General features: G+C 45.7%; 1 protein-coding gene across 10 annotated transcripts; it reads right to left on the bottom strand.

Moving 5' to 3' along the window:
- Window positions 1-636: 636 nt before the first annotated feature.
- Window positions 637-25785, bottom strand: FAM210A (family with sequence similarity 210 member A). Of its 10 annotated transcripts, XM_068147666.1 has the most exons (7): window positions 25544-25674; window positions 23787-23921; window positions 19469-19605; window positions 12945-13063; window positions 9379-9851; window positions 4940-5051; window positions 637-2481 (listed from the first exon to the last, which is right to left on the bottom strand). In XM_068147666.1, the coding sequence occupies exons 5-7, from the start codon at window positions 9825-9827 to the stop codon at window positions 2215-2217; spliced, it is 828 nt and encodes a 275-aa protein (XP_068003767.1). In that variant the 5' UTR covers window positions 9828-9851; window positions 12945-13063; window positions 19469-19605; window positions 23787-23921; window positions 25544-25674; the 3' UTR covers window positions 637-2214. The 10 variants fall into 10 exon arrangements, with proteins under 10 accessions (XP_068003767.1, XP_068003766.1, XP_068003768.1 ...); XM_068147665.1 differs by lacking the exons at window positions 19469-19605; window positions 25544-25674 and adding an exon at window positions 25711-25785; XM_068147667.1 differs by lacking the exon at window positions 19469-19605 and having other exon boundaries at window positions 12945-13060.
- Window positions 25786-25820: the final 35 nt, after the last annotated feature.

Consider the following 25820-nt stretch of genomic DNA (forward strand, 5'->3'; position numbering starts at 1 on the left):
CAGGTTGGATTTTCAGAATCTTGAAGATTCCCCCTCCTGCTTTGTGTAGATCAACCCACATGTCTGAGTGCTTTCTTAACTGACCTCCTGGAGAATGTGGCTGTCCCAGAAGCTCCTTAAGGTGGTTCATGCTGCAGAACTGACCCCAACAGTACATGAGTCACTTGCCAATAGCCACTACAAGCTGTTCCCACAGCTGCAGAAATGGTCACACAGGACAGGCTAGTGGCTGTAGGTAAGAGAGGAGATCTTTTGTACTTGGTCTGAGCAGCAATGGATCACAGACACCCTGCAATGATCACAGGACTGTGGTACCAATGGTGTGTGTGTAATGAACACATTCTAACATGTATGAGGGCTACAGCCCCCCTCCAGGACACTAAGGTGCCCCTATGCAACCCTTCCCCCATACAAACAAGAGGTGGAACCTGTGAGCTACATGCAGAGGTTCCCACATCAGGCCCCAGATAAAGAATGACCACACGGTGTTACTGGGGCAGACTTCAGGCTTTGCAGGGTGCTGCAGGACATGAGAACAAATGCCAACAGCAGAAGAAAGTGTGTATGGGGACAGTGAAACAACAGCATCTGTTAACAGCAATCCCAGAGCAGTGTTCATCTCTGGAGCACAAGAGCTCACAGAATCATTTTTTAATAATGTTTCTCAGCAAGATGGCACTTCACCTCTTCAGGGCACTGAATATACAATGATTATTCCTCACAACATCCCTGTGAGGTAGGCATTGGATTGCAGTTACTATTTGACATGTGGACAGAGGCAGAGAAGTACAAAAATCAATCCTGCACATTTAAGTTAATGAAGTTCAACTCACTTAAAGAGGGAGAGGCCCCCAGTGACTTGACTGACAGTGAGCGGGGCAGAGATGATGAAGTGTCAGTTCCTTTACTCCAATTAACTATGTTCAGGCTCCAGTAGTTCCTTCTCCATATCCCCCCACAAGCCCCCACCACTGTTAAAAGTTAAAGATGCAGAGACTTGCTACAAAATGAGACCTGTAAGAGAAATAGGGAAAAAAAAAAACCCCAAACATTTCAACTTAGCCTTTATTTGAATAAACCCATGGGAAAAGTTTACTTGCCCACTGAAACAGAACAGTTTCACCTTTATTCCTTTATTCCACCTCTCAGAGCATTTCAGCCTTCAGCTGTAACTATTTGCCTAACAAGAATCAGAAGGGGAAAAAACCAAAATCTTGGTAGCCTGTGATCAGTGTCTCAGAGATGAGGTTCATTGGAGTTACATCATGCTGCTGAAGTCTGAAGGACTCTGGAGCAGGAGGGTTAACGCTTAACTGTGCATGTATTAAAAAAGCTTCTTACTGTACTGATTTCTCAAGTAAACTCTTCCAGAATAGTTTTGCTCTAAAAAAATGAACAGTTTTGTAAACATTAACAAAACCCCATAAAATACTAGTTTTTAAATTTACAATTGTTAATTTCATAACTTCTTTTATACTGTAAATCAACTGTAGGAAACAAAGCATACTGGACAGTATGGCTCTTGTGATTAATGTATCTTCCTGCAGCTTTCTGGTGAGATTTCTGAGAAGACAACACTGTCCAAGAAAGATTCATAAGTCTCAACCTGTAAACCAGCACAGCTGAAGTCTGTAGAGCCATGACAATCAATTCAGCCTGAGTGGCTAATCCATTGATTCCTTCACGTGCAGTAGCAGTGATAAAGGTCTGTCTCCAAACTTAGAGGTGGTCACGACTGCAGAGGCCTGGGTCCACCATACTCTGAAAGCCAAAAGACGCTGCCTTTCCCAGTAGAGAACTCTTCACTCTCATTCAATGGAAGATACAGCCTCGTGGAGTAACAGCTGTGCACTATGAAGAATGAAGCAGTGGCTTTTGGAAGAAATCATCATTTTGAGAGGGGAATTAAAAACCAAAACAACAGAACGAAACCCAAACTAAGGGAGGAGTAACTGTTACCGACAGACACGAGCCTCCGAGATTCGCTTCTCCTTCTGCAAATGGAAAACATTGCCACAATCTCTTCCCCCAGGGAACTTCAACCTTGGTGAATATATAGAATTTTTAATCCACAGAGGAACTGTAGTCTCCAGACAAGGTGGGGGGGGGGGGGGAAGGAAAAAACACCCAACCTCAGAAGTGCACTTTGTATATCCTGTCTCACAGAGGGTTTAAAGTGCTAAGGTTTGATATATCCAAGAGGAAGCATCTCTCCTAGTCCTTAATTTTTTTAAATGAAACTTTATCTTTGGTTTCCTGTATCTTCTCTGTGATTTTATCCTTTGTTTCCTCCATCTTCTCTGTAATTTTATCCTTTGTTTCTTCCATCTTCTCTGTGATTTTATCCTTTGTTTCCTCCATCCTATCTTGGAGATATTCCTTTACTGGTGGTGGTGTGGACATGTAGCCGTGCTTACGTAGATATTTAACGGTGACAGATGTTCCTCCCAAAGTCACAGTGTATCTGGCAGGAGTTGCAATCTTAAAGAAACCAAAGATCACACAGCATCAACAAAACAGGACAATATTACCTAGCAAAAGGTATTTGTAACATTGAGGATTTAGTTTGGCCAGTGTCAGAGACTAAAAAGACCTTCTCTTTATAAAGAAGCAAACTGATTTATGGTGCATCCCCCAGAAATACTCGCAGTGTCCTTTTGACAGGCACCAGCACAGGCATTAGACTTCCATGTAAAAAAAGCCCTCTCTGTGCAGCTTGTGAGACGAGCATCAGACACCTCCCTCAGCATTTCAGCACAGACAGCATGTGAACAGTGAGCCATGGAGGCAAAGAGGAAATAATGACCACAAAAGACACTAAAATCTGAAATTCACAGGTGTAGAAACAGCTTTCAGTCCAAAAGTAGGACCTGCAGATAGAAAACCAGAGAGCTGAGACCCTAAGAGGTCAGCTAATCCAAGACACAAGAAGCCAGGTGCGTTACTGCAGGCAGACCAAGCTGCTCTTTCAGAACCCACACAATCTTCCCTTTGCAACCTATTCTACTGCTTCAAAGTTACTTCCAACCCTGTCAGATCTCCCAGGTATAATAAAATCTTTATATTTAACCATGTTTGTTTAATGGTCTCTTAAGCACAGGAATAACTGGCAAGAGTAGGGGGAAAATAACCCCTTTAATATCAGATAAGCAGCACACCACGCCTGGAAACAAAACAGCTGAGTATCAGTTGAAGTGAATGCAGAACTTTGGGTTTTTGTGGTCTGACACATTTCAAGTTTCCCCAACATGGTCTGTGCCAGAGACCCAAACCTGAATGTAGCCGATTCAAATGGCAATGAAAGTACAGGACAATGATGGAGAACTAAGGTAGAAAGACAAACCAGCAAATCCTCCAGGATAAACCACCCTGTACTTTTATCTGGAAACCATGAGGTGTTTAGACTTTACCTGTTTATCTTGGTTAATGTGCCAGGGATACATAGGAATCTGAGCTGTAACAAGAGTCATGGCCAGCAGGTTGGGAGAGGTGACTCTGCCACTCTTCTCTGCTTTGGTGAGACCTCACCTGGAGTACTCTGTTCAGCTCTTGGGCACCCAACATAAGAGAGACACGGATCTGCTGGTGAGTCCAGAGGAGGGCCACAAAGATGACCACAGTGCTGAAGCACTCCTATGAAGACAGGCTGAAGGAACTGGACATGTTCAGCCTGAAGAAAAGGTGACTCCAGGGAGACCTTATAGCTGTATTTCAGCATCAGAAGGGGACCTACTGGAAGGCTGGGGAAGGACTGTTTAGAAGGGCGTGTAGTGACAGGATGTGGGGCAATGGTTTGAAAGTGGAGCAGAGGAGATCTAGGTTGGACATAAGGAGGAAGTTCTTTACAATGAGAGTGGTAAAATACTTGAACAGGCTGCCCAGGGATGTGGTTGAGGCCCTGTCCCAGGAGACATTCAAGATCAGACTTGATGTGGCCCTGGGCTGTGGCAATGCCAGCGACGAGCAGTGTGAGCAATCTGGCAGTGCAGGCCTAGAGCCTGACATGGTGGTAGGCCATGCTCAGCGTAAGTGCAGAGCCAGCTAGCAGTGTAGCAAAACAGTGCTGTGCCTGCAGCATGTAACTAAAACAGGGCACTGGTAGCTATAAACATGGACAGTTATCTTGGGACAGCAGGACATGCACCTGCATCAACAAACCTCACGTGTCGTTAGTAGTTGGACCAATAATCTATAATAGTGCAATGTGTGGTCACTCAGAGGGAACCAATGAAGCCACGCCAACAAGGCACTCCGAGTTTATATAAGTTGTAGCAGTTGCCTTGCTAGCACTTCTGCCTTTCCTGTCTCTTCTTCTTCTATGCTTTACTTTACTGTGCTATACTTGCACCATAGGCCTGCACCATAGGCCTGCAATACTGGAACAATAAAGGGACAATACTCGATCATATTGGTCAGCTATATTGATTCCAATCTCCGTCCATACTGGGCAGCTTGATCTAGTTGGAGGTGTCCCTGCTGACTGCAGGGGAGCTGGACAAGATGACTTTGAGGGTACCTTCCAACCCAATGCAGTCTGTGATCTTAACTGCAGCTAAATCTGAGGGCAGACAATCCTTTGGGCAGCAAACAAAGCTGTTGAGAAATGGACAGCTTCAAGGAGCAGAGAGCCCGTACCCACTTGCATGTAACTGTTTTTTACTACAAACATGAATGTTCTCATGTGTGGCTACCAAAGAGAGAAAACAGAACCAACTCTTTTCTGCTGTGACCAAGGGAACCCTGCTCAGTTCAGGTGTTCAGGAGGAGACTTGATGGGGTACTTGGTGCCATGGGTTAGCTGTTTGGGTAGGTTGGATTGATTGATGGATTGGACGCGATGATCTTGAAGGTCTCTTCCAACCTGGTTTGGTTTATTCTAAAGTTTGTTCTAAATAAAGTTCACCAGGCAAGATTCTGAGCTTATTTCTAAGGTACTTACTTTATACAATGCATATGCAGTCAGTGCATTTCCGCTCTGGGAATTTTTCAGGATGTTCACTATGCTGTCTGGTAAGCCAACCAACTCCAGGAACGGAACAACGTTCACTCCCCTGTAAAAGAGAAAAGGCAACCTGAACTGGAATTCAGTGATTTATGGTACCATTTTGGTAGTGATAGGACTAGGGGGAATGGAATGAAGCTGGAGGTGGGGAGATTCAGGCTGGATGTGAGGAGGAAGTTCTTCACCATGAGAGTGGTGAAGCCCTGGAATGGGTTGTCCAGGGAGGTGGTCGAGGCCCCGTCCCTGGAGGTGTTTAAGCCCAGGCTGGATGAGGCTCTGGCCAGCCTGATGTAGTGTGGGGTGTCCCTGCCCATGGCAGGGGGGTTGGAACTAGATGATCCTTGTGGTCTCTTCCAACCCTGACTGATACTATGATACCATGATTTCCATTCTTCAACTCTATTATACCAGCAAGTTACCCAAGCTGTATTTTCTTTTTTAACCCAAGCAATATATTGCAGGAATTATATATCTTACATACAAGCAAATTAACAGTCTTTTCAGCCAACCAGAGAGGTCATGGAGTCTCCTTCTCTGGAGGCTTTCAAGACCCACCTGGATGCATTCCTGTGTGGACTACTTTAGGTGATCCTGCTTTTGGCAGGGGCTGGACTTGATCTCTGGAGGCCCCTTCCAACCTCTAATGTTTTATGATTCTATGATTCCATGAGGTGATCCCTTTACATCATCCCTGTTTTGCTGAGCAGCTACTAACTTACCTGGGTTTCAGCTTCTTGTCTGTTTCATAGTTTCATTCAGGGTTGGAAGGGACCACACGGATCATCTAGTTCCAACCCCCCTGCCATGGGCAGGGACACCCCACACTAGACCAGGCTGGACAGAGCCTCATCCAGCCTGCTCTTAAACACCTCCAGGGACGGGGCCTTGACCACCTCCCTGGACAACCCATTCCAGTGCTTCACCACTCTCATGGTGAAGAACCTCCTCCTTACATCCAGCCTGACATCCTCACATCCTCCTCACATCCAGTCTGTGGAGGTAAGTAAATACACTAGTGGTAAGATCCCTACTGAAGCTCCAGTTCAACTTCATGCTCTGTTTGACAGAAAACAATTTGATTTTTGTTCCTTTTAAAAATCTCAAACTAATCTGCAGCATGCCCAGAATCCATGCTTCAGTGTCCTCCACTCACTTGTAAGTATATCCAACAATAAAAGAGATGTGGCTAAAGAAAAAGGAAGCAACATGGACAAGGGGTATTGTGCCCAGTTGTTCCACCCTGTCAAAATAAGCTGGCGAGGTGGGTAGAGGGAGCTCCTATCACAATTTCTTTCTATTTGAAAGCCAGGGAAGTTAACATCATAAAGAACAACAAAACAGAAGAACAACAACATAAAGAAGAAAAGACAGCCTGTCCTTACACTAGAAAAGTACATGCAGTTCTAGAAGACCTGCCTTTCCAATATTTAGAGACCATTATTAGGATCATTATCCATTTCTACCTAGCATTTTAAGCGTTCTTCTGTGCACTTCAGCATCAGGAACAGTAAAACAGGCAGAAATTTACTAAGTTACTGGAGCCTACAATCTGAAGGCCTATCCCCAGAGTAGAAAATGGAGCCCTAGTAAGATCTAAAAGGCAGAATTAACTGTTGGTTCATAAACCACCACTGTTTGTTTAGTCTTGTGTGATTCTGAAAGCTGCTTTTCCACTTCAAGAGGGTGCTGGTCCTGTGCTATGACAAACTGAAGCTTTGTTATAATTAGTTTCTAGTTAAAGAGCTCAGTAATTTCCATCCTATTTTAGCAGCCCAATGTTTCAAAAGAAAAGTACATCTTCGCTCCATCTGAAATATCTGGATGGAAGCATCAACCTGAATTCATCCAAAGCAAAATATTTTTACAGCTCAAGACCTTTATTCCTCTGACATGAGCTAAATTTAGAATGACATTTGGATCTATAGCTCCCTAGAAAGGGCAATTATGCCAGCTGGTTAGAGTAACTAAGACAAACACTTGTGCAGCAAGGCATTCTGATGGCACAGCCCCATCCTTGCTGCCACAAACTGCTGTTGTTTCATGCTTTCTATTATTAAATATACAACACTGGCAATCCAGAGAGATAAACATTTACTCATATTTAGCAAGCCATTTGCAGACAGAAAAAAAAAACCCAAGCCATCTTTGACTTGAACTAACAGCCCATAGCTGATACAGTGGGTTTTTCTTTTTCCCCTAATAAAAGGCATTTTCCAGAACAGTATCTGGCACATGCTATAGCTGAAAAACTAAAATTAGAATACTTCATTAAAATTTTGCCTTTTTTTCTCAGCCACACAAGTATTTAGTTTCCAATTAAAAAGTCTGTCTTACAATAAAAAAGAGAAGAGAGGAGGAGAGAGGAGGAGAGAGGAGGAGAGAGGAGGAGAGAGGAGGAGAGAGGAGGAGAGAGGAGGAGAGAGGAGGAGAGAGGAGGAGAGAGGAGGAGAGAGGAGGAGAGAGGAGGAGAGAGGAGGAGAGAGGAGGAGAGAGGAGGAGAGAGGAGGAGAGAGGAGGAGAGAGGAGGAGAGAGGAGGAGAGAGGAGGAGAGAGGAGGAGAGAGGAGGAGAGAGGAGGAGAGAGGAGGAGAGAGGAGGAGAGAGGAGGAGAGAGGAGGAGAGAGGAGGAGAGAGGAGGAGAGAGGAGGAGAGAGGAGGAGAGAGGAGGAGAGAGGAGGAGAGAGGAGGAGAGAGGAGGAGAGAGGAGGAGAGAGGAGGAGAGAGGAGGAGAGAGGAGGAGAGAGGAGGAGAGAGGAGGAGAGAGGAGGAGAGAGGAGGAGAGAGGAGGAGAGAGGAGGAGAGAGGAGGAGAGAGGAGGAGAGAGGAGGAGAGAGGAGGAGAGAGGAGGAGAGAGGAGGAGAGAGGAGGAGAGAGGAGGAGAGAGGAGGAGAGAGGAGGAGAGAGGAGGAGAGAGGAGGAGAGAGGAGGAGAGAGGAGGAGAGAGGAGGAGAGAGGAGGAGAGAGGAGGAGAGAGGAGGAGAGAGGAGGAGAGAGGAGGAGAGAGGAGGAGAGAGGAGGAGAGAGGAGGAGAGAGGAGGAGAGAGGAGGAGAGAGGAGGAGAGAGGAGGAGAGAGGAGGAGAGAGGAGGAGAGAGGAGGAGAGAGGAGGAGAGAGGAGGAGAGAGGAGGAGAGAGGAGGAGAGAGGAGGAGAGAGGAGGAGAGAGGAGGAGAGAGGAGGAGAGAGGAGGAGAGAGGAGGAGAGAGGAGGAGAGAGGAGGAGAGAGGAGGAGAGAGGAGGAGAGAGGAGGAGAGAGGAGGAGAGAGGAGGAGAGAGGAGGAGAGAGGAGGAGAGAGGAGGAGAGAGGAGGAGAGAGGAGGAGAGAGGAGGAGAGAGGAGGAGAGAGGAGGAGAGAGGAGGAGAGAGGAGGAGAGAGGAGGAGAGAGGAGGAGAGAGGAGGAGAGAGGAGGAGAGAGGAGGAGAGAGGAGGAGAGAGAGGAGGAGAGAGGAGGAGAGAGGAGGAGAGAGGAGGAGGAGAGAAGAGAATTAACCAGCTTGGAAGAGACCTTTGAGATCATCAAGTCCAACCTATCTAATCAACTAAACCATGGCAGGAAAGAGAGGTAAGCAAAGGCAGGAAAGAGAGGTAAAAGGAATAAAGGTTTGTGAGGACCTCAAGAGTAAGGTAGAAGGCATAAAAGTCGTTGTGGAGGATGGAGGATGAAGAACAGAGGAAGTGGTGAATCATAGGATGGTTTGGATTGGAAAGGACCTTGGAAGATCCTGCCATGGGAACGTGAAATACCTTGCAATTCCACAAGCAAGAAGCAAGCAGGTCTTCAAAGGTCTCATCTAGCAATTTACAATTGAAATTCCAATTCCCCATCTTTACCTTGTGAGTGGTTAGTAATAATTTCAATGCTGTTTACATCTATGCTTCTTGCAGGGGGAGATGAGCATTCCCTCCAATGTTAATATACCTTGTTCACAGCAATGACTGCATGTTAATAGCACACACACAACACCAATGAATCTTAAGTGTGGCTTTCAGTATTAATCTTGTGTTTCAGTTAAAAATGTAGCCCCATTTCCCTATTACATAGAAAGGCAATTTTTGGACATACAGCAGTGTTTCAGGGGCATTTTCAACTAGATCAGGTTGCCCAGAGCCCTGTCAAGCCTCACTTTGAGTATGTCCAGGGATGGGGTCCAACCAACCTCCTCCATACCTGGAGATATTCAAGGTGAGGCTCAATAGGGCTCTGGGCAGTCTGATCTAGTCGAGGATGCCCCTGCTTACTGCACAGGGGGTTGGACTAGATGATCTTTGAAGGTCCCTTCCAACCCAGACCTTTCTACGATTCTATGTCCTTTCACCTCTGAAAAGCCAGTCTCCATTCAACAGCACTACTGAGCACTGCCACAAACTATCAACTTACTTCATGGCTGCATAGTAAAAGGCTCCAAACCATACAGTGGAAGTCAGAAGATGCACTGGAATCATGACTTTTCCATACTGTTTAAAGGTTTTCTTGAATCTCTGAGCAAGACTAATTGATTTGTCTTGCAGTGGATCAGGATCTGAAGCATCTTGCTCTCCAGGGCTCTGCTTGGCTGCATCCCTGGCTGAAGTCAAGGGATTTCTTTCTTCTGCTACTTTGCGAGGAGTGTCTGCTGGCTGTGATGAAAAAGTGCTTTTCTTTGAGGCAAAGTACGCTGCCCCTGCATGAAGACATCGTTGAGGAGGGTCCAGCACCAAAACCACTTTGCATCCAACGTTAGACAAGGCCGACTGTCCCTTCAAGCACTGAAAGATGCCAGCACGGGGAGAGGCCACGCATGTCCCATGCACCAGCTGGGATGCAGTATGCAACAGGCTCCGCTGCATTTTGGTGACCTGCAGCTGAGGTTTCTAGAGAGAGAGGAAAAAAAAGCAGCAAAGATTAAACAAAAGGCATTGCAATAATCTGATTTCTCTCTTTCAATGCTACTTGAAATTGTCAGCTTCTTAAATTGCTTTCTGTTGTTCTGGAAAAGGTTTTCCTTATCTTGCTTTGGAGACACTGTTACCTTCTAGAATTAAATCATCACTTCTTTAACTTTCCAAACTGCAATGGTCCCGTCACTTACCACACTCTGCTCCTCACAGTTAAAAGGCTCATTCTACTCTAAACCTTTTCAGATGTTTAGTGCTACTATTATCTGGCACAGTTATTGAGAAGTTACCTTGAAACCTCATTTCTAGCAGCAACTTAGTTTGAGTGATACCTCAAGCCTACATAAATGTTGTATGAACTCACTGAAATCATAGTATCATAGTATCATTCAGGGTTGGAAGGGACCACAAGGATCATCTAGTTCCAACCCCCCTGCCATGGGCAGGGACACCCCACACTAGATCAGGCTGGCCACAGCCTCATCCAGCCTGGGCTTAAACACCTCCAGGGACGGGGCCTCGACCACCTCCCTGGACAACACATTCCAGGGTTTCACCACTCTCATGGTGAAGAACCTCCTCCTCACATACAGCCTGAATCTCCCCACCTCCAGCTTCATTCCATTCCCCCTACTTCTATCACTACCTGAGATCCTGAGAAGTCCTTCCCCAGCCTTCCTGTAGGCCCCCTTCAGATACTGGAAGGCCACAATTAGGTCACCTCGGAGCCTTCTCTTCTGCAGACTGAGCAGCCCCAACTCCTTCAGTCTGTCCTCATAGGAGAGGTGCTCCAGCCCTCTGATCATCCTTGTGGCCCTCTCTGGACACGTTCCAGCACCTCCACATCCCTCTTGTAATAGGGGCTTCAGAATTGGACACAGTACTCCAGGTGGGGTCTCACCAGGGCTGAGTAGAGGGGGAGAATCACCTCCCTCAACCTGCTGGCCACACTTCTCCTGATGCAGCCCAGGATCTGATTGGCTTTGTGGGCTGCAAGTGCACATTGAGAGCTCCTGTTGAGCTTCTTGTCCACCAGCACCCCCAAATCTCTCTCCTCAGGGCTGCTTTCCAGCCAGTCACTGCCCAGCCTGTATTTGTGCCTGGGATTGCCTCGACCCAGATGCAGGACCCTGCACTTGCTCTTATTGAACTTCATGAGGTTGGCTTGTGCCCACCTCTCCAGCCTGTCAAGGTCCCTCTGGATGGCCTCCCTTCCCTCCAGCGTGTCTGCTGCACCACACAGCTTGGTGTCATCAGCAAACTTGCAAATAAAAATGATTTTGTGGGTGTCAATACATTTATTTTTGGGATACCTTTTCACATTCTAAACTAGTTTGTACTAGAAGTTCATACAGTAAAAAAAAAAAAACCAGACAAAAAACCCCACCCTACTAATTATTATTGACAAACCAATAATCAATAACCTTAATAGTAACAAACCTAACCATAGCAGCCAGCCAGCATACATCTGTTAGGAAAGGTGATGGTACTATTAAATTAAATTGAACTGCCATTTCCAGAACATTATTATGCAAATAATGTCTTAAAACTGCAGATAGCCCATCATGATTTTGGGTATTTAATGCTCACTCCTCACAGTTCAAAGAGCATTGGGGGGTTCCCCACAAAAGAGGAATTTTGGACATTGAGAAGTATATCCCCCTCCCCCGCCAAAAAAAATGCATGCTTTGAACTACTGAATCATAGAATGGCTTAAGTTGGAAGGGACCTCTGAGATCATCTACTCCAACCTCCCTGCCATGGGCAGGGATGCCTCACAACTAGACTCAACTGCTCAAGGCCTCACCCAACATGTCCAGGGACAAAAAGCATCCACAACCTCCCTGGGCAGCCTATTCCAGAGTCTCACCATCCTCATACTGAAGAACTTCTTCCTAAGATCAAGTCTGAACTTACTCTCCCCCAGCTTCAAACCATTCCCCCTTGTCCTGTCGCTAGACACCATTATGAAAAGTCCCTCTCCAGCCTTCCCATAGGATCCTTTCAGGGACTGGAAGGCAGCTATAAGGTCCCCACAGTGTATTCTCTTCTCTAGGCTGAGCAACCCCAGCTCCCTCAGCCTATCCTCACAGCAGAGAGAATGAAATAGGAGTACTTCATTCTCTCCGTGCTTTCTTCTGCACAATGACTAAGTTAACAGAACTAATTTTCTTTCCCTCCAAAAAAAAAGGTGCCACTAATTGAGTGTCTGTGGCAAATGCCAGTTAAGTCACTTATATTACAACTTTCAAATCTTTCTGGTGCTTGTACATTTTTAATACCCATCACAATTTGTGATCTAAAGTTAGAAATTATTCAAGTTCAATCAAAACTCAAATGTCTTAACCTCTGCTTCTCTATAGCCTTAGAGTGTGGCCAGCAGGAGCAGGGAGGTCATTCTGCCCCTGTACACTGCACTGCTTAGGCCACACCTCGAGTCCTGTGTCCAGTTCTGGGCCCCTCAGTTTAGGAAGGAGGTTGACTTGCTGGAACGAGTCCAGAGAAGGGCAACAAAGTTGGTGAGGGGCTTGGAACACAAGCCCTATGAGGAGAGGCTGAGGGAGCTGGGGCTGCTTAGCCTGGAGAGGAGGAGACTCAGGGGTGACCTTATTGCTCTCTACAACTACCTGAAGGGAGGTTGTAGACAGGCAGAGGTTGGTCTCTTCTCCCAGGCAGCCAGCACCAGAACAAGAGGACACAGTCTCAGGCTGCGCCAGGGGAAGTTCAGGCTGGAGGTCAGGAGGAAGTTTTACACAGAGAGAGTGATTGCCCATTGGAATGGGCTGCCAGGGGAGGTGGTGGAGTCGCCGTCACTGGAGGTGTTCAGGAGGAGACTTGACAGGGTGCTTGGTTGCATGGGTTAGTTGATTAGGTGGTGTTGGGTGATAGGTTGGACGCGATGATCTTGAAGGTCTCTTCCAACCTGGTTTATTCTGTTCTATTCTATTCTATATGTATTTCAGTCAGGTGTTTTGACAGCAAACGTTGAGGCTGCTGAAAACAATCAGTAGTTCACCATAACAAAGGCAGAAGCTATACAAAATATATATAAAACAAAGCCATATATACCTTTTATGACTTTCCAGATATTCAACAAGTATGATAAGGTTTTTATCTTCAAAAGACTGAAACTCTTCTCCTAGTTTTCCTCCTTTCAAATACACATCTTGAACACATGCATGACTCTGCTGGAGTAGGAAAAAAAAAAAGGCAAGGCACCTTTAGAGAAACAGCAACAATAACAAATTCATATTATGAAGATTTTAGGTTAGCAGGAAGCTTTGCTTACTGAAGGAGTTCACAGAATCACCAAGGTTGGAAGAGACCTCAAAGATCATCGAGTCCAACCTGTCACCACACACCTCATGACTAAACCATGGCACCAAGTGCCACATCCAATCCCCTCTTGAACACCTCCAGGGTCAGTGACTCCACCACCTCCCTGGGCAGCACATTCCAATGACGAATGACTCGCTCGGTGAAGAACTTTCTCCTCACCTTGAGCCTAAACCTCCCCTGGTGCAGCTTGAGACTGTGTCCCCTTGTTCTGGTGCTGGATGCCTGGGAGAAGAGACCAACCCCCTCCTGGCTACAACCACCTTTCAGGTAGTTGTAGAGAGCAATAAGGTCTCCCCTGAGCCTCCTCTTCTCCAGGCTAAACAATCCCAGCTCCCTCAGCCTCTCCTCGTAGGGCTTGCACTCAAGGCCTCTCCCCAGCCTCATTGCCCTTCTCTGGACACATTCAAGTGTCTTGATGTCCTTCCTAAACTGAGGGGCCCAGAGCTGGACACAGCACTCAAGGTGTGGCCTAACCAGTGTGGAGTACGGGGGCACAATGACTTCCCTGCTCCGGCTGGCCACACTATTCTTGATGCAGGCCAGGATGCCATTGGCCTTCTTGGCCACCTGGGCACACTGCTAACTGATGTTTAGGCAGCTGTCAATCAGCACCCCCAGGTCCCTTTCTGTTTGGCAGCTCTCCAGCCACTCCAACCCCAGCCTGTAGCTCTGCATGGGGTTGTTGTGGCCAAGGTGCAGCACCCGGCACTTGGATTTGTTGAATATCATCTTGTCGGACTCTGCTCATCTGTCCAGCCGGTCAGGGTCCCCCTGCAGAGCCTTTCTACCCTCTAACTGACTAACATCTGCTCCCAACTTGGTGTCATCTGCAAACTTGCTGATGACTGACTGAATGCCCTCATCCAGATCATCAATGAAGATATTAAAGAGGATGGGGCCCAGCACTGATCCCTGGGGGACGCCACTGGTGACTGGCCACCAGCTGGATGTGGCACCATTCACCACCACTCTCTGGGCTCAACCCTCCAGCCAGTTCCTAACCCAGCACAGAGTGTTGCAGTCCAAGCCAGGAGCTGACAGCTTGGCCAGGAGCTTGCTGTGGGGGACGGTGTCAAAGGCCTTGCTGAAGTCCAGGCAGACCACATCCACAGCCTTCTATAAATTCTCCTTTGGATACAGATGTGCTAACAAGAGACTCCATGTAGCTCTGAAGTTCTTCAACTGGGAATTGTTGTTTCCTTCTGAGAGAGAGAGTCTCTCTTCTTAGAAAAGAGTCTCCTCTTTTCTAAGCTCAAGAGCCCCAGCTCCCTCAGTCTCTCCTCATATGGAAGATGTTCCATTCCCTTAATCATTTTTGTAGCTCTGTGCTGGACTTTTTCAAGCAGTTCCCTGACATCTTTCTTGAACTGAGGGGTCCAGAACTGGACCCAATATTCCAGATGCAGCCTCACCAGGGCAGAATAGAAAGGGAGGAGAACCTCTCTCAACTTACTAACCCCAGCCCTTCTAATACACCTCAGAACACTGTCCAGCATTAACTGACAGCATGAAAGTAACACCATACCACACTTCTGATTCTTTATTATGGCTGAACAACATTGGGGTATGAAATAGTTTACAGGAAGCGAGAATTCCCCTTAATGTGAAGAGGAAATAGGTCACTACACTGTATTCAACACTCATCAGTCAGCAGCTAACAGAGTTGTGATTAGCAAGTGAGTTTTAAGGCCTCTGCTCAGAGTCAGGTGCATGTACAGCAGTTAAAAATAGAACATCACAGATGGCTTTCAAGCAGGGAACTATCATGGCCACTGACAACACTTGCCACGCCACTTTTTATGTTCCTATATCCTCAGATGGATTTGGAACTCATTAACTACAAGGTTTTCTCCCCAGTGCAAGACCCAGCCCATCCAAGGGAGGGTTTTCTGTCCAGATGTAGAAAAGGCAAACAAATAAAGTTAACAGATCAATATTGCATACACTTTGCAAATTAATTTTGACTACATGAATACCATGGAAGGCATGATGGATGTAGCTGTTCCATCACAATCTTTTAGTTAATTGGCTCAGCACTGCAAAGGGGAAAACTCAGAAGTTTCTGAAACTCCAAGTGCACAGAAATGGGGTTGGAGTCTCAAAGTACCAGCAAACTGCAGTTCTTTCACTCCTCTAAAATACAAGACAAATATGGGAAAATCTGCCCCCAGGAAAGGAGTTTTTACAAGGGCTTGTAGTGATAGGATAAGAAGGAATGGGTTGAAGCTTGAGGAGATTGAGGTTGGAGACAAGGAAAAAATTCTTGACAGTGAGGGTGGTGAGACACCGGAATGGGTTGTCCCCAGAGGCTGTGGATGCCCCCTCCCTGAAGGTGTTCAAGGCCAGGTTGGATGGGGCTTTGAGCAACCTGGTCTAGCAAGAGATATCCCTGCCAATGGCAGGGGAGTTACAACTAGATGACCTTTAAGGTCTCTTCCAAACCAAACTATTCTATCAATCTATGCACTTTGTGAAAGGAACTTCCTAGTACCTCATGCACTCAGACAGCAAGAAAAAGCATGTTAGCCTGTGGATTTGAGACAATGTTATTCTCCAAGTGTAATACTCCTCTTGAATTACTAGAGCTATATAATTGTCCAGTACTTTCATGTGCTTAAAATCACTCAAGATTCCAAGGAAGTCAGGACAGTAACAAATGCTGCTCACAACTACACCTGGTGACTTTTCAAAAGCTGCTTCTCCATTTTAGTAATTTCATCCCCCTACCCCCACCTTGTTGTTACACAAAGTTTCAAAGGCACGGAAAAGGACAAAAGCTAGAAGCAAGCAACAGGACTAGAGGAAATAGTTACAGGCTGTGCCAGGGCAGGTTTAGGCTGCATATTAGGAAATATTTCTTCACTGTAATGGTTGTTAAGTATTGGCATGGTCTGTCCAGGGCAGTGATGGAGTTACCATCCATGGAGGTGTTTAACTGGTGGTGTGTGGACCTGGTGCTTACAGACATGGTTTAGTGGTGACCTTGCCATACTGGGTCAAGGGCCAGAGCAGATGATGTTGAAGGTCTCTTCCCAACAAAGATACATGGTGATTGTGTGTAGAGCAGCCGGCCCATGGCATGAGAATTTGAGGGAAGGCAGAAAGGGGTTTAAAGCACCTTAGATTTCTACATCACTTGTCTTTCAGAAATGCCACAAGGCTGAAAAAGAGAAAAAAAGTAGCTGAGGACAAAAATAATTGTTATCCACTGTAATAATCCCACGTGGTCAGTGACTGAAGAGATGCTAGTAGAACAAACTATGAGATGAGGGGACAAAGACTCCTCTTCAGTCCTGGCTAACTATTTTGTAGTAGCTCCAGCTGAGTGTAGGTGAGCTGAGGAGATCTTGGCTGTTCAGGACATATTCCTGATTGGGATTCTTGGACATCCATTTAGTTCGAAGGCATGTCTGTCTCGTGGCAAGCTATTACCAAACCCTCAAGACATAAAAGGAGTGCTCTAGTGACCTCTGGAGGAGAAGGACAGATCAGTTTCTCACTGCAGTGGCTAAAGGTTTTGTTCAAACTATTGCACTTCTGTTACAGTTTAGACCAGCTTTGGCATAAACCTGATGCACTGCAGGAGTACTCCATACTCTTCATTTGCTCTGATGGATATTTGCCTTCCAGTGATTACAAGGATGGATGGATTAGATTTGCTTTCATTCAGGAAGACAATAAAAAGTTCAGACCAACTCTTGAAACGCGAAGATCCTATGTGACTACCACCAAATTCATGGTTTTGGACATGTGCTAACAAGAAACATGAGGTCACTGGAAAACAGAATCATAGAACTGTTTTGGTTGGAAAAGACCTTTTAGATCATTGGGTCCAACCATAACCAACAAGCTAGACCAATAGAAGTACAGCAAAGGTTGCTGTGGATATCTGTTGCTGGAAAGAGGTCATGCAAGAGGAGCCTGCTAGATGAAACTTTCCTCAGGATAATTTGTACAGAAATAGCTATCCTCTTACAATTCACTTTGTTTGAGGGGTCAGAGAAATTAAAATACAAGAATGGAGATGGATGGCAAAACCCCTAGATTTTCTAAGTTCATTTGGAAAAGAAATCAGAAAGCATCTGAGGGAAATGGGGATACAGTGTATACAGACTACTTTGGTTTATTTTCTCAATTCTACCAGAAACACTCTGGACACAATATGTAAATATGGATGAATTACAAGCATTTTTACTTGTTCTGTTAGTGCTTGAAAAAAGAACACTAATTATACCACAGGAGAATTCCCAATGAAAATCCATGAGCTGCTTCTACTCCCAAGGTACCAGAAACCAGAGAATTCGTTTACATTCTTGACACTTGTATTGTAAAAATCCAGCAAACTTTGAGGGTTGTGTGGGGTATCATAGTATCATTCAGGGTTGGAAGGGACCACAAGGATCATCTAGTTCCAAACCCCCTGCCATAGGCAGGGACACCCCACACTACATCAGGCTGGCCAGAGCCTCATCCAGCCTGCTCTTAAACACCTCCAGGGACGGGGCCTCGACCACCTTCCTGGACAACCCATTCCAGGGCTTCACCACTCTCATGGGGAAGAACCTCCTCCTCACATCTAGCCTGAATCTCCCCACCTCCAGCTTCATTCCATTCCCCCTAGTCCTATCACTACCTGATATCCTGAGAAGTCCTTCCCCAGCCTTCCTGTAGGCCCCCTTCAGATACTGGAAGGCCACAATTAGGTCACCTCAGAGCAGAAGATTTCTGAAAGGACACAAATCTAGTTTTCACAAATCCTTTCCAGCTCACCTTGAAGGCTAAATGAGCAACCTGGTCCACTGGAAGGTGTCCCTGCCCGTGGCAGGGGGAGTGGAACTAGGTGATCTTTAAGGTCCCTTCCAAACCAGTCTATAAATAAAACACAAGTGTAGAGAGATCTCATCCAAATAACTGTTTAATAAACCCCTCCACTGTTTTGCTCAAGGTTTTCTCCTAAATGTAATTTTAAAAAATCAAATCAGAATTTGTTTTCAGATTCAAATTGTTCTTTTCAAGATCTTACTGGCAGTGTATTTGACCAAAAAACATCCTGCCAAGCTAACAAACCAAAGTAAAAAACCCACAACTGAGCAGAAAAAAAAAAAAATCTTTGAGCTGCCAAAAAGTGCTGGGAGCATACTTTAAAATGATTATAATAATGGCACAATAGATGCAAAGCATGACTGGTTTTCCTCAACTTGATGTAAAATATAACCATAAACCTCTTAGTAACTGCAATGGCTCAACATACTCTGCAGTAACTATCCATAATCATAGAAACGTTAGGGTTGGAAGGGACCACAAGGATCATCTAGTTCCAACCCCCCTGCCATGAGCAGGGACACCCCACACTAGATCAGCCTGGCCACAGCCTCGTCCAACCTGGTCTGAAACATCCCCAGGGATGGGGCCTCAACCACCTCCCTGGACAACCCATTCCAGGGTTTCACCACTCTCATGGGGAAGAACCTCCTCCTCACATCCAGCCTGAATCTCTCTCCACCTCCAGCTTCATTCCATTCCCCCTAGTCCTATCACTACCCGATATCCTGAGAAGTCCTTCCCCAGCCTTCTTGTAGGCCCCCTTCAGATACTGGAAGGCCACAATGAGGTCACCTCAGAGCCTTATCTTCTCCAGACTGAACAGCCCCAACTCCTTCATTCTGTCCTCACAGGAGAGGTGCTCCAGCCCTCTGATCATCCTTGTGGCCCTTCTCTGGACACGCTCCAGCACCTCCATATCCCTCTTGTAATAGGGGCTCCAGAACTGGACACAGTACTCCAGGTGGAATCTCAGCAGAGTTGAGGGGGAGAATCACCTCCCTTGACCTGCTGGCCACACTTCTCCTGATGCAGCCCAGGATCTGATTGGCCTTCTGGGCTGCAAGTACACATTGAGTGCTCATGTTGAGCTTCTCGTCCACCAGGATCCCCAAGTCTCTCTCCTCAGGGCTGTTTTCCAGCCAGTCACTGCCCAGCCTGTATTTGTGCCTGGGATTGCCTCGACCCAGATGCAGGACCCTGCACTTGCTCTTGTTGAACCTCATGAGTTCGTCATGGGCCCACCTCTCCAGCCTGTCAAGGTCCCTCTGGATGGCCTCCCTTCCCTCCAGCGTGTCTTGCACGCAGCTAACCTTTAATGCAAGTGTGAATGTGCTTTCCCTCTCTAAATCTTCTGAAAGATTTCATAACAATTTGTAGTGCTTTCTGCTCTCCAGGACTTGTGATTTGATTAACTGGTGCTGAACAGCTACCTGAGTCCCTTCAATTCACAAGTTTCCTTCTGCCCTCTACTGAAGTTCCACAGAAGTACAGCTCTTCTGGTCTCTTCTCCACAGTTCTTCCAACAACAGCACGTTTGCTGGATTATCTTCTACATTGGTACCAGAGTCTCTCAAAAGAAAAGATACACATCAAGAGAAAGGGGAAATATCACCACCTTTTAAAGTGCCAGCTCATTTGATTTGTTGTCCATCTGTCACTCTATAAATATGTCTACAATGACAAAGTTTGAGATGTTTCTAGAGGTTTACTAAGCTTCAAAGTAAGCATATCTAAGCCAGAAGGGTTAAACAAACCTTTTGTTAGTTAAAAGCAGAGACTATACTTACCTGCTCATTATTTTGACTTTCTTCTGCACATTATCTTTCACTTTAGGCTAATTATCAAAATAACATCTTAGTTATCTCTTCTTTCTATTCCCCCTTCATGCAGTAACTTTCCCAAACAACTCCTGATAGCCTCTTTCATCCTTTCATCTCCTAAAGTGTCACTAGTTCATTCCCCTCAAATATTTGTGTTCCTCTGGCAGAGCTTTCAGAGGCCTATTAACATGGAGATGTGTGTGGAGTGTGTAGTGCTGCAGCTTACAAAGCAGCAGAAAGTTTCTACTACCTAACAAAAAGGGGCTGCAAAACTAATTCACAGGAGGAAGCCTTATGTCGGCAGCTCCCTTCACATGGCTTTGAACTTCCACAGAAAAACACGACAGCTAGACTGGTGAGGGGTTAGATGCTGAAGCAAAGACAGACTAGTTTTTCTACACCAAAACATTGTTTGAAGATCTCCTGGGATCCTCCCTCTCAACAGTTCAGTAAATTTTACTGGCAGATTTCTCTCATCTTTCAGCTTCCACTGAGCATCTCAAGAGTTCTGACACTACCTAGTAACACGTATTAGCAACGTGACTATCAGCTGTTCAGGGCACAGATGTGTCTTTTATGAAGATCTAAGCAGAGCTCAGAGCTGCTGTGCATATCTCCCTTCACTACCAGAGCCACCGAGAAAGCCATGTTTGCAGACAAAACTGAACTCCAGCTTGTGTAAGACTTCCTGCTGCACATCATTTGGATTCTAGTAACCAAGCCAACTTTTTAAATTCAGAATCACAGAAAGGCTTAGGTTGGAAGGGACCTTAGATATCGTCTACTCTAACCTCCCTGCCACAGGCAGGAAGGCCTCACAACTACTCAGCTGCTCAAGGCCTCATCCAACCTGGCCTTGAACACCTCCAGAGAGGAGGCATCCACAACCTCTCCAGGAAACCTATTCCAGAGTCTCACCACCCTCATACTGAAGGACTTCTTCCTAAGATCCAGTCTAAACCTACTGTCCCTCAGCTTAATTCTCCCTTGTCCTATCACTAGACACCCTTATGAAAAGTCCCTCTCCAGGCTTCCTGTAGGATTCTTTTAGATAAGGTCTTCCCGGAGTCTTTTCTTCTCCAGGCTAAACAACTCCAGCTCCCCCAGCCTACCATCATATCAGAAGAGCACACTGCTGAGCTTGTTATCAATTAATACACCCACGTCTCTTTCTTCAGAGCCACTCTCTGCACCCAGCCTCTACAATCTTTCTGGGCACTCAGGACTTCACTGGTATATAAACTAAATTTTGTAATATTGAATTTAAATGGCTCTTGGTGTTTTAATCAAATACTTACTCCTGAAAGGTCTAATGAAAACAACTAGAGATGCTAGGACTTTCATAAAACAAATGATGCTAACTCAAAGTTCAGCCCATTTGATCAGACCACAGAATAAGAGCTGAGGCATTCAAATATTTTTCTCTTGTCTAATTCTAAAAGGTGTTTGTTAGGAATACACTTAAGCTTAGATCTTCACATCAACTTTGTACAGCCTTCTACTTCATCCTGCATCACTTGCCGTTTTGGATATTGCCTCACTGCCTTTTGCTCAAATTTACTCAAGGTGCAACTAAAACTTGCAAAGAATACACCCCAAAACACTCTGAAGCCTTACATGGCAGGACCAAACGAATGTAAATCACCTCCCAAGTGGGTGGAGAAAAACCCCAACCCATCAAACAGGAAAACACAAGAGCTTCAATACGAAAAGTCACAGTGGAAGCATTAGGTTCAAGATTACTTTTCTTTTCCCCCCCCATTTCTTTTCTCACCTTTTCTCTCTTTTCACATTTTCAAACACTGAAAAGCTGTCATTTTTCTCAGGGGGAAAAAAAAAAACCAAAGCAAACCCAAAAAACAAAACAGAATGTTCATCTTTCAGCAGCATTACTGTTGGCAGACATTCACTTCCAGTACAAATCTTTTCTAAATACTCAAAGTTAAGTGTTGAATTCTCTGTTGTGAATTCAAACTTGTCCATATGGGGAAATATGTGGAGTATCAATCAGAGCATCTTGAAGAATTATGTGTGAAGAGGCTGATCATAACATTTACAGAACACACACATGCTCAAATCCACACTCTTCATCTCATTTTTTGTGAATGCTTATTTCTCCCATCTCTACAAGTGAATGTGAACTGCTCTTACAAAAGCAGTGCTGTTTTTATTAAGTTCTTCATACCTGAGTGGATAAACTTCCTTGCCCACTATTCAATTTAATGCCTTATACAGCATCTTTTCTTTAGAGGACACGATTGCCAGCACTGCCAGCCATTCAAACAACAAAATGATACCATCTACAGGTGTCTGAAAGAGCACTCTCTTGACACAGAACTTTCTCTCTACACTAGGAGGAACTCTGTAGGGACTTCAGTAACAGGATGCAAATAACCCTCCTGCTCAGTCTCAAGTAGCAGATTTACTACATTGCTGTATTCAGATTAAGAAAGGAATCCTGTGACTGCACCACCACAGCCTTTGGAAGCACACTGCCCTCTAGGAGATGCAATCAACAAAGCCTATGACTCATGTTTCAGCACAGAAACATTCCTCTGTCACAAAGTACTGTCCTATGGCCTGAGACAACAGAAAGCAAACGATGTCCTCTGATGTTAGCAAAATCGGCTTTTGATCCACACATTAGAGCTAAGCATTACTATCACAGAAGGTAAGTGCCTTCACATTCTACTCAACTCTTCCACCAGCCACTTTTGGAAGAAACTTCTAGAACTGCTGTAAACCCACTTGTATTTTTATTTAGAACAAATAAAATGTATCCATTTGAAAAAAAAAAACTACTGCTGTGGCTTACAGTTTGTTCATGAGCACTTGGCTGCACTAACCCACACCCCCTTCTCTCATCCAACACAGCAAGGCCAGACTACAAGCTCTGGAGAGCTGCAGGGGATCTTCTGCTACAGCAGGCTACAAAGCCACAATCACAGCCTTCTTGTTTTGTTTATACAAGAACTGTTACAGACAGTCAAGGTCAGGTTTTGGCTAAGATTAAACAATAGATCCATGGAAATAAAATGTATAGCTCAGCTAAGTGGCACTTTCATTTTTTGATGTGCACAGAGTAAGACCTAGTTTTTCCATCCAGATGTCTTTGTTTGGAAGGAGCAGTGCTGCATTTGGGGGGGAAAAAACCCCAGTCCATCTTTTGTTAGCTCATACAATAGGTAACTAGTTTGAAGATGATGCAGAGAAAAGTGAGTGCTGGAAGACACTGGGGTAGAAAGGACTGAAGCTGTTCAGAGGATGCAGTGTTTGTTACCTGAACTTGGCTTCAGAAGTCTAGACAGCTTAAAGCCCTACTGTATAATCCAGTGCCTTAAAGGGGGAATTACTTCTCTCCTGACCTGCATACTGTCTAAGGCAGATAGAAGGTAGCAGGACTGACATAACTGGGTACATCAATTTGGTCTACTAACCCAGTAACACCTTGTTGAACTGTGATTTTCCTGACAGCTTGAAGCATTATAGTCTTGACTTAATAAAGTATGTTGGATTCAACAACACTTGCACTGGTATCCTCAAGACCAACTGAACTTAGGAAAGTATCACTACAATAGATCATAAGGATTTTTTAACTGACTAGTTACTTTCTACTCTTAACTGTAATTTGATTATAATGACAGAGACATGAACATCTGTAGATGTTAGAGTTTTTATGATCCAAAAAAAGTCCTCTAACTTGAGCAGTATTCTGACACTGCCATACTGCACAATACTTTTGTCTCAAGTCAAAGAATCTACTAGAGACATCTTACAGTCATTAAGAACCCCTGACCTCAATGTTGACCCTCAATCTAAAGTGAGGATCTTTATGATCCATTGTGTACTTTCTAGGAAGACTTCAGTCATATTTTGGGCCCAGGCCTCAGTTCTAGTGGTTTTAATTCCATTCTTAATACTGAAATACCTTTTCTTCAAGACCAGTTAGAACTCCCCACAGATCCAGGAATTGTCAAGATGCAAAATGAGGGCTGGTATCTGAGATGAGGGGAGATCAAGAATTCCCCATCTTGCGGAATGGGCTTCAGTCTGTTAGTGATGCCTGAAAGCACACAGAGAGCTAGGTTAGTTTATCTGGAGGAAATAACAGCAGGAGAGCTAAACACATCCTTTTAGGAGACAACACAAAATGAAAACTTCTTTTACTACTGCCTACAGATCTACTTTGCTGATTATAGCAGCTGATGTCAGACAAATCTTTCACAGCTGAGGTCAGACAAATTTTTAACTTCTTACAGTCCATGCATACTCTTTGACAGTCTGAATTTGCTTACTTAACTTTTGCCATCTGTAAGTCAGCTGCTGTCCACCTACTCACATCATGCATTAGAGAGGAAAAAAAGTAATATTTGAAGTGCTTCTCAAGCAGCAACTGCAATTCAATAGTACTGCCACAGAGGCCAGTCATATCCCACTCTGCCTTAAACAGCCCTCCAACAGAAAAGGAGATAAACACACACTGCCAACCCCCTAGGAACAGAAGGATGGTGGGGGACACATTATCCTCTGTGCATGCATTTCCCACACAGAAGCAGCTGCAAGTCATATAAGCTAGCAGCACAGGTGACACGTTCCAAATGAGGAACCTGTTCCCTGCCTCTCCCTGAGGAAGCAAAACTTTGGCAAATCACTTTGTTTATATTTGTAGCAGCAACATCATCTTGGGGTTTAAGTAAATTGAGAAACACTTTAAGAATTACTTTTGGTTAGGAATTCTGGGACACTTCATGTACCACTGCCCAAATTAACCTTTTCTCTTTGTGACAGCTTGTAGAAGGCATTTCAGAAATTGACATCAATGAAGCTGAACATACGGTTTATACCACTTCACATAAAGCCAAATTTGATTTAACAGTCTTAAATCAAGTTCTTATCACTTCTCAGCCTGACTCCCTAGACAACTACCACAGTTAATCACCAGAAACTGATTAATAATGGGAACCGTAACTCCAGGCAACTTTGCCAGGTTACATCTCATTCAGCCACCCACTGCTTCCCATGGATTCAGTAACCCCTAAAGCCAGGCCGTACAAAACATAAGAGAAAGTGAGTGCCGAAACAGCAAGAGAACATAATTCTACCAGTAAGCAGGTACGAGGTGCCTCAGTTTTCAGATTTTCCGACTGGCTAGTATTTGCCATGTGCCACAAGAGGGTCACCAAAACCCGTGTGAAACATTCATTAGACAAGGAAATGCTTGCACGGCCGCTCCGAGCAGTCTGAGCACACGTGCGGAATAGCCTGTCTCGGCAGATAAACACCCTCAGGAGCACAGCCTAATGACGGCCCTTTAGCGGTCCAACGACGTTTTTTACGGCAGACACTACGGCCCTGGAGTTTGAGGAAGAGAAAGCAGCTAGGAGAGACCCACGGAGCTCGACAGGCACATCGCCCCAGCTTCCCCCTGGCCGGACCGCGGCCGCCAGTCAGTGAGCCCAATCCCCCAGGACTGCGATAACCAAACCGGCTGGGACTGAGGGCACCTGTACCTGCCGGGGGAAGCCGCCTAATGCCCGTAGGCCCTACCACTCCTCATCACTCGCCGCGGCTCCTGTCGCTCCTCCGCCACCGCTCGCCTAGGGGGGCTCCGGGAGATGCTCGCACCCTCCTTCATCCCCTCCAGGGCGGCCACCCCTCTCCCTCAGCCACACCAAGCAGCAGTACCTTGTGGCCAAGCCACCGTTCTTCCTCTTCCTTCTCACGGGCCCCGAGCCATAGAGACACACTGGACGGCGACAGACCAAAGGCCACACTCCCGACACCTCCCTCCTACCCGCCCCGCCCGCCCTCGTAGCAGGGCAACGTGCAGCAGCTCCCGTCCCCACCATCACCTTGAGGCCCGGCCGGATCGACTGCGCAGGCGCGACTCCCACCCCCCTCAAAGGCCTTCTGGGGCTCGTAGTTCCTCCGCTTTAACGGGCCGAGCCGGGTGGCCGAGCGA

The sequence above is a fragment of the Melanerpes formicivorus genome, unplaced genomic scaffold, assembly GCF_026170545.1.
Source record: "Melanerpes formicivorus ecotype bairdi unplaced genomic scaffold, bMelFor1.0.p_v2 SCAF_15, whole genome shotgun sequence".
Lineage (NCBI taxonomy): Eukaryota > Metazoa > Chordata > Aves > Piciformes > Picidae > Melanerpes > Melanerpes formicivorus.

Coding starts and splice junctions, on each gene's coding strand:
- FAM210A (XM_068147665.1), bottom strand. CDS start 9,827: ATGCAGCGGAGCCTGTTGCATACTGCATCCCAGCTGGTGCATGGGACA. Junction 5,052..9,378: donor TTTTACTATGCAGCCATGAA/GTAAGTTGATAG, acceptor TCTCTTTTACAG/GGGAGTGAACGTTGTTCCGT. Junction 2,482..4,939: donor CTGCATATGCATTGTATAAA/GTAAGTACCTTA, acceptor GGTTTCTTTAAG/ATTGCAACTCCTGCCAGATA.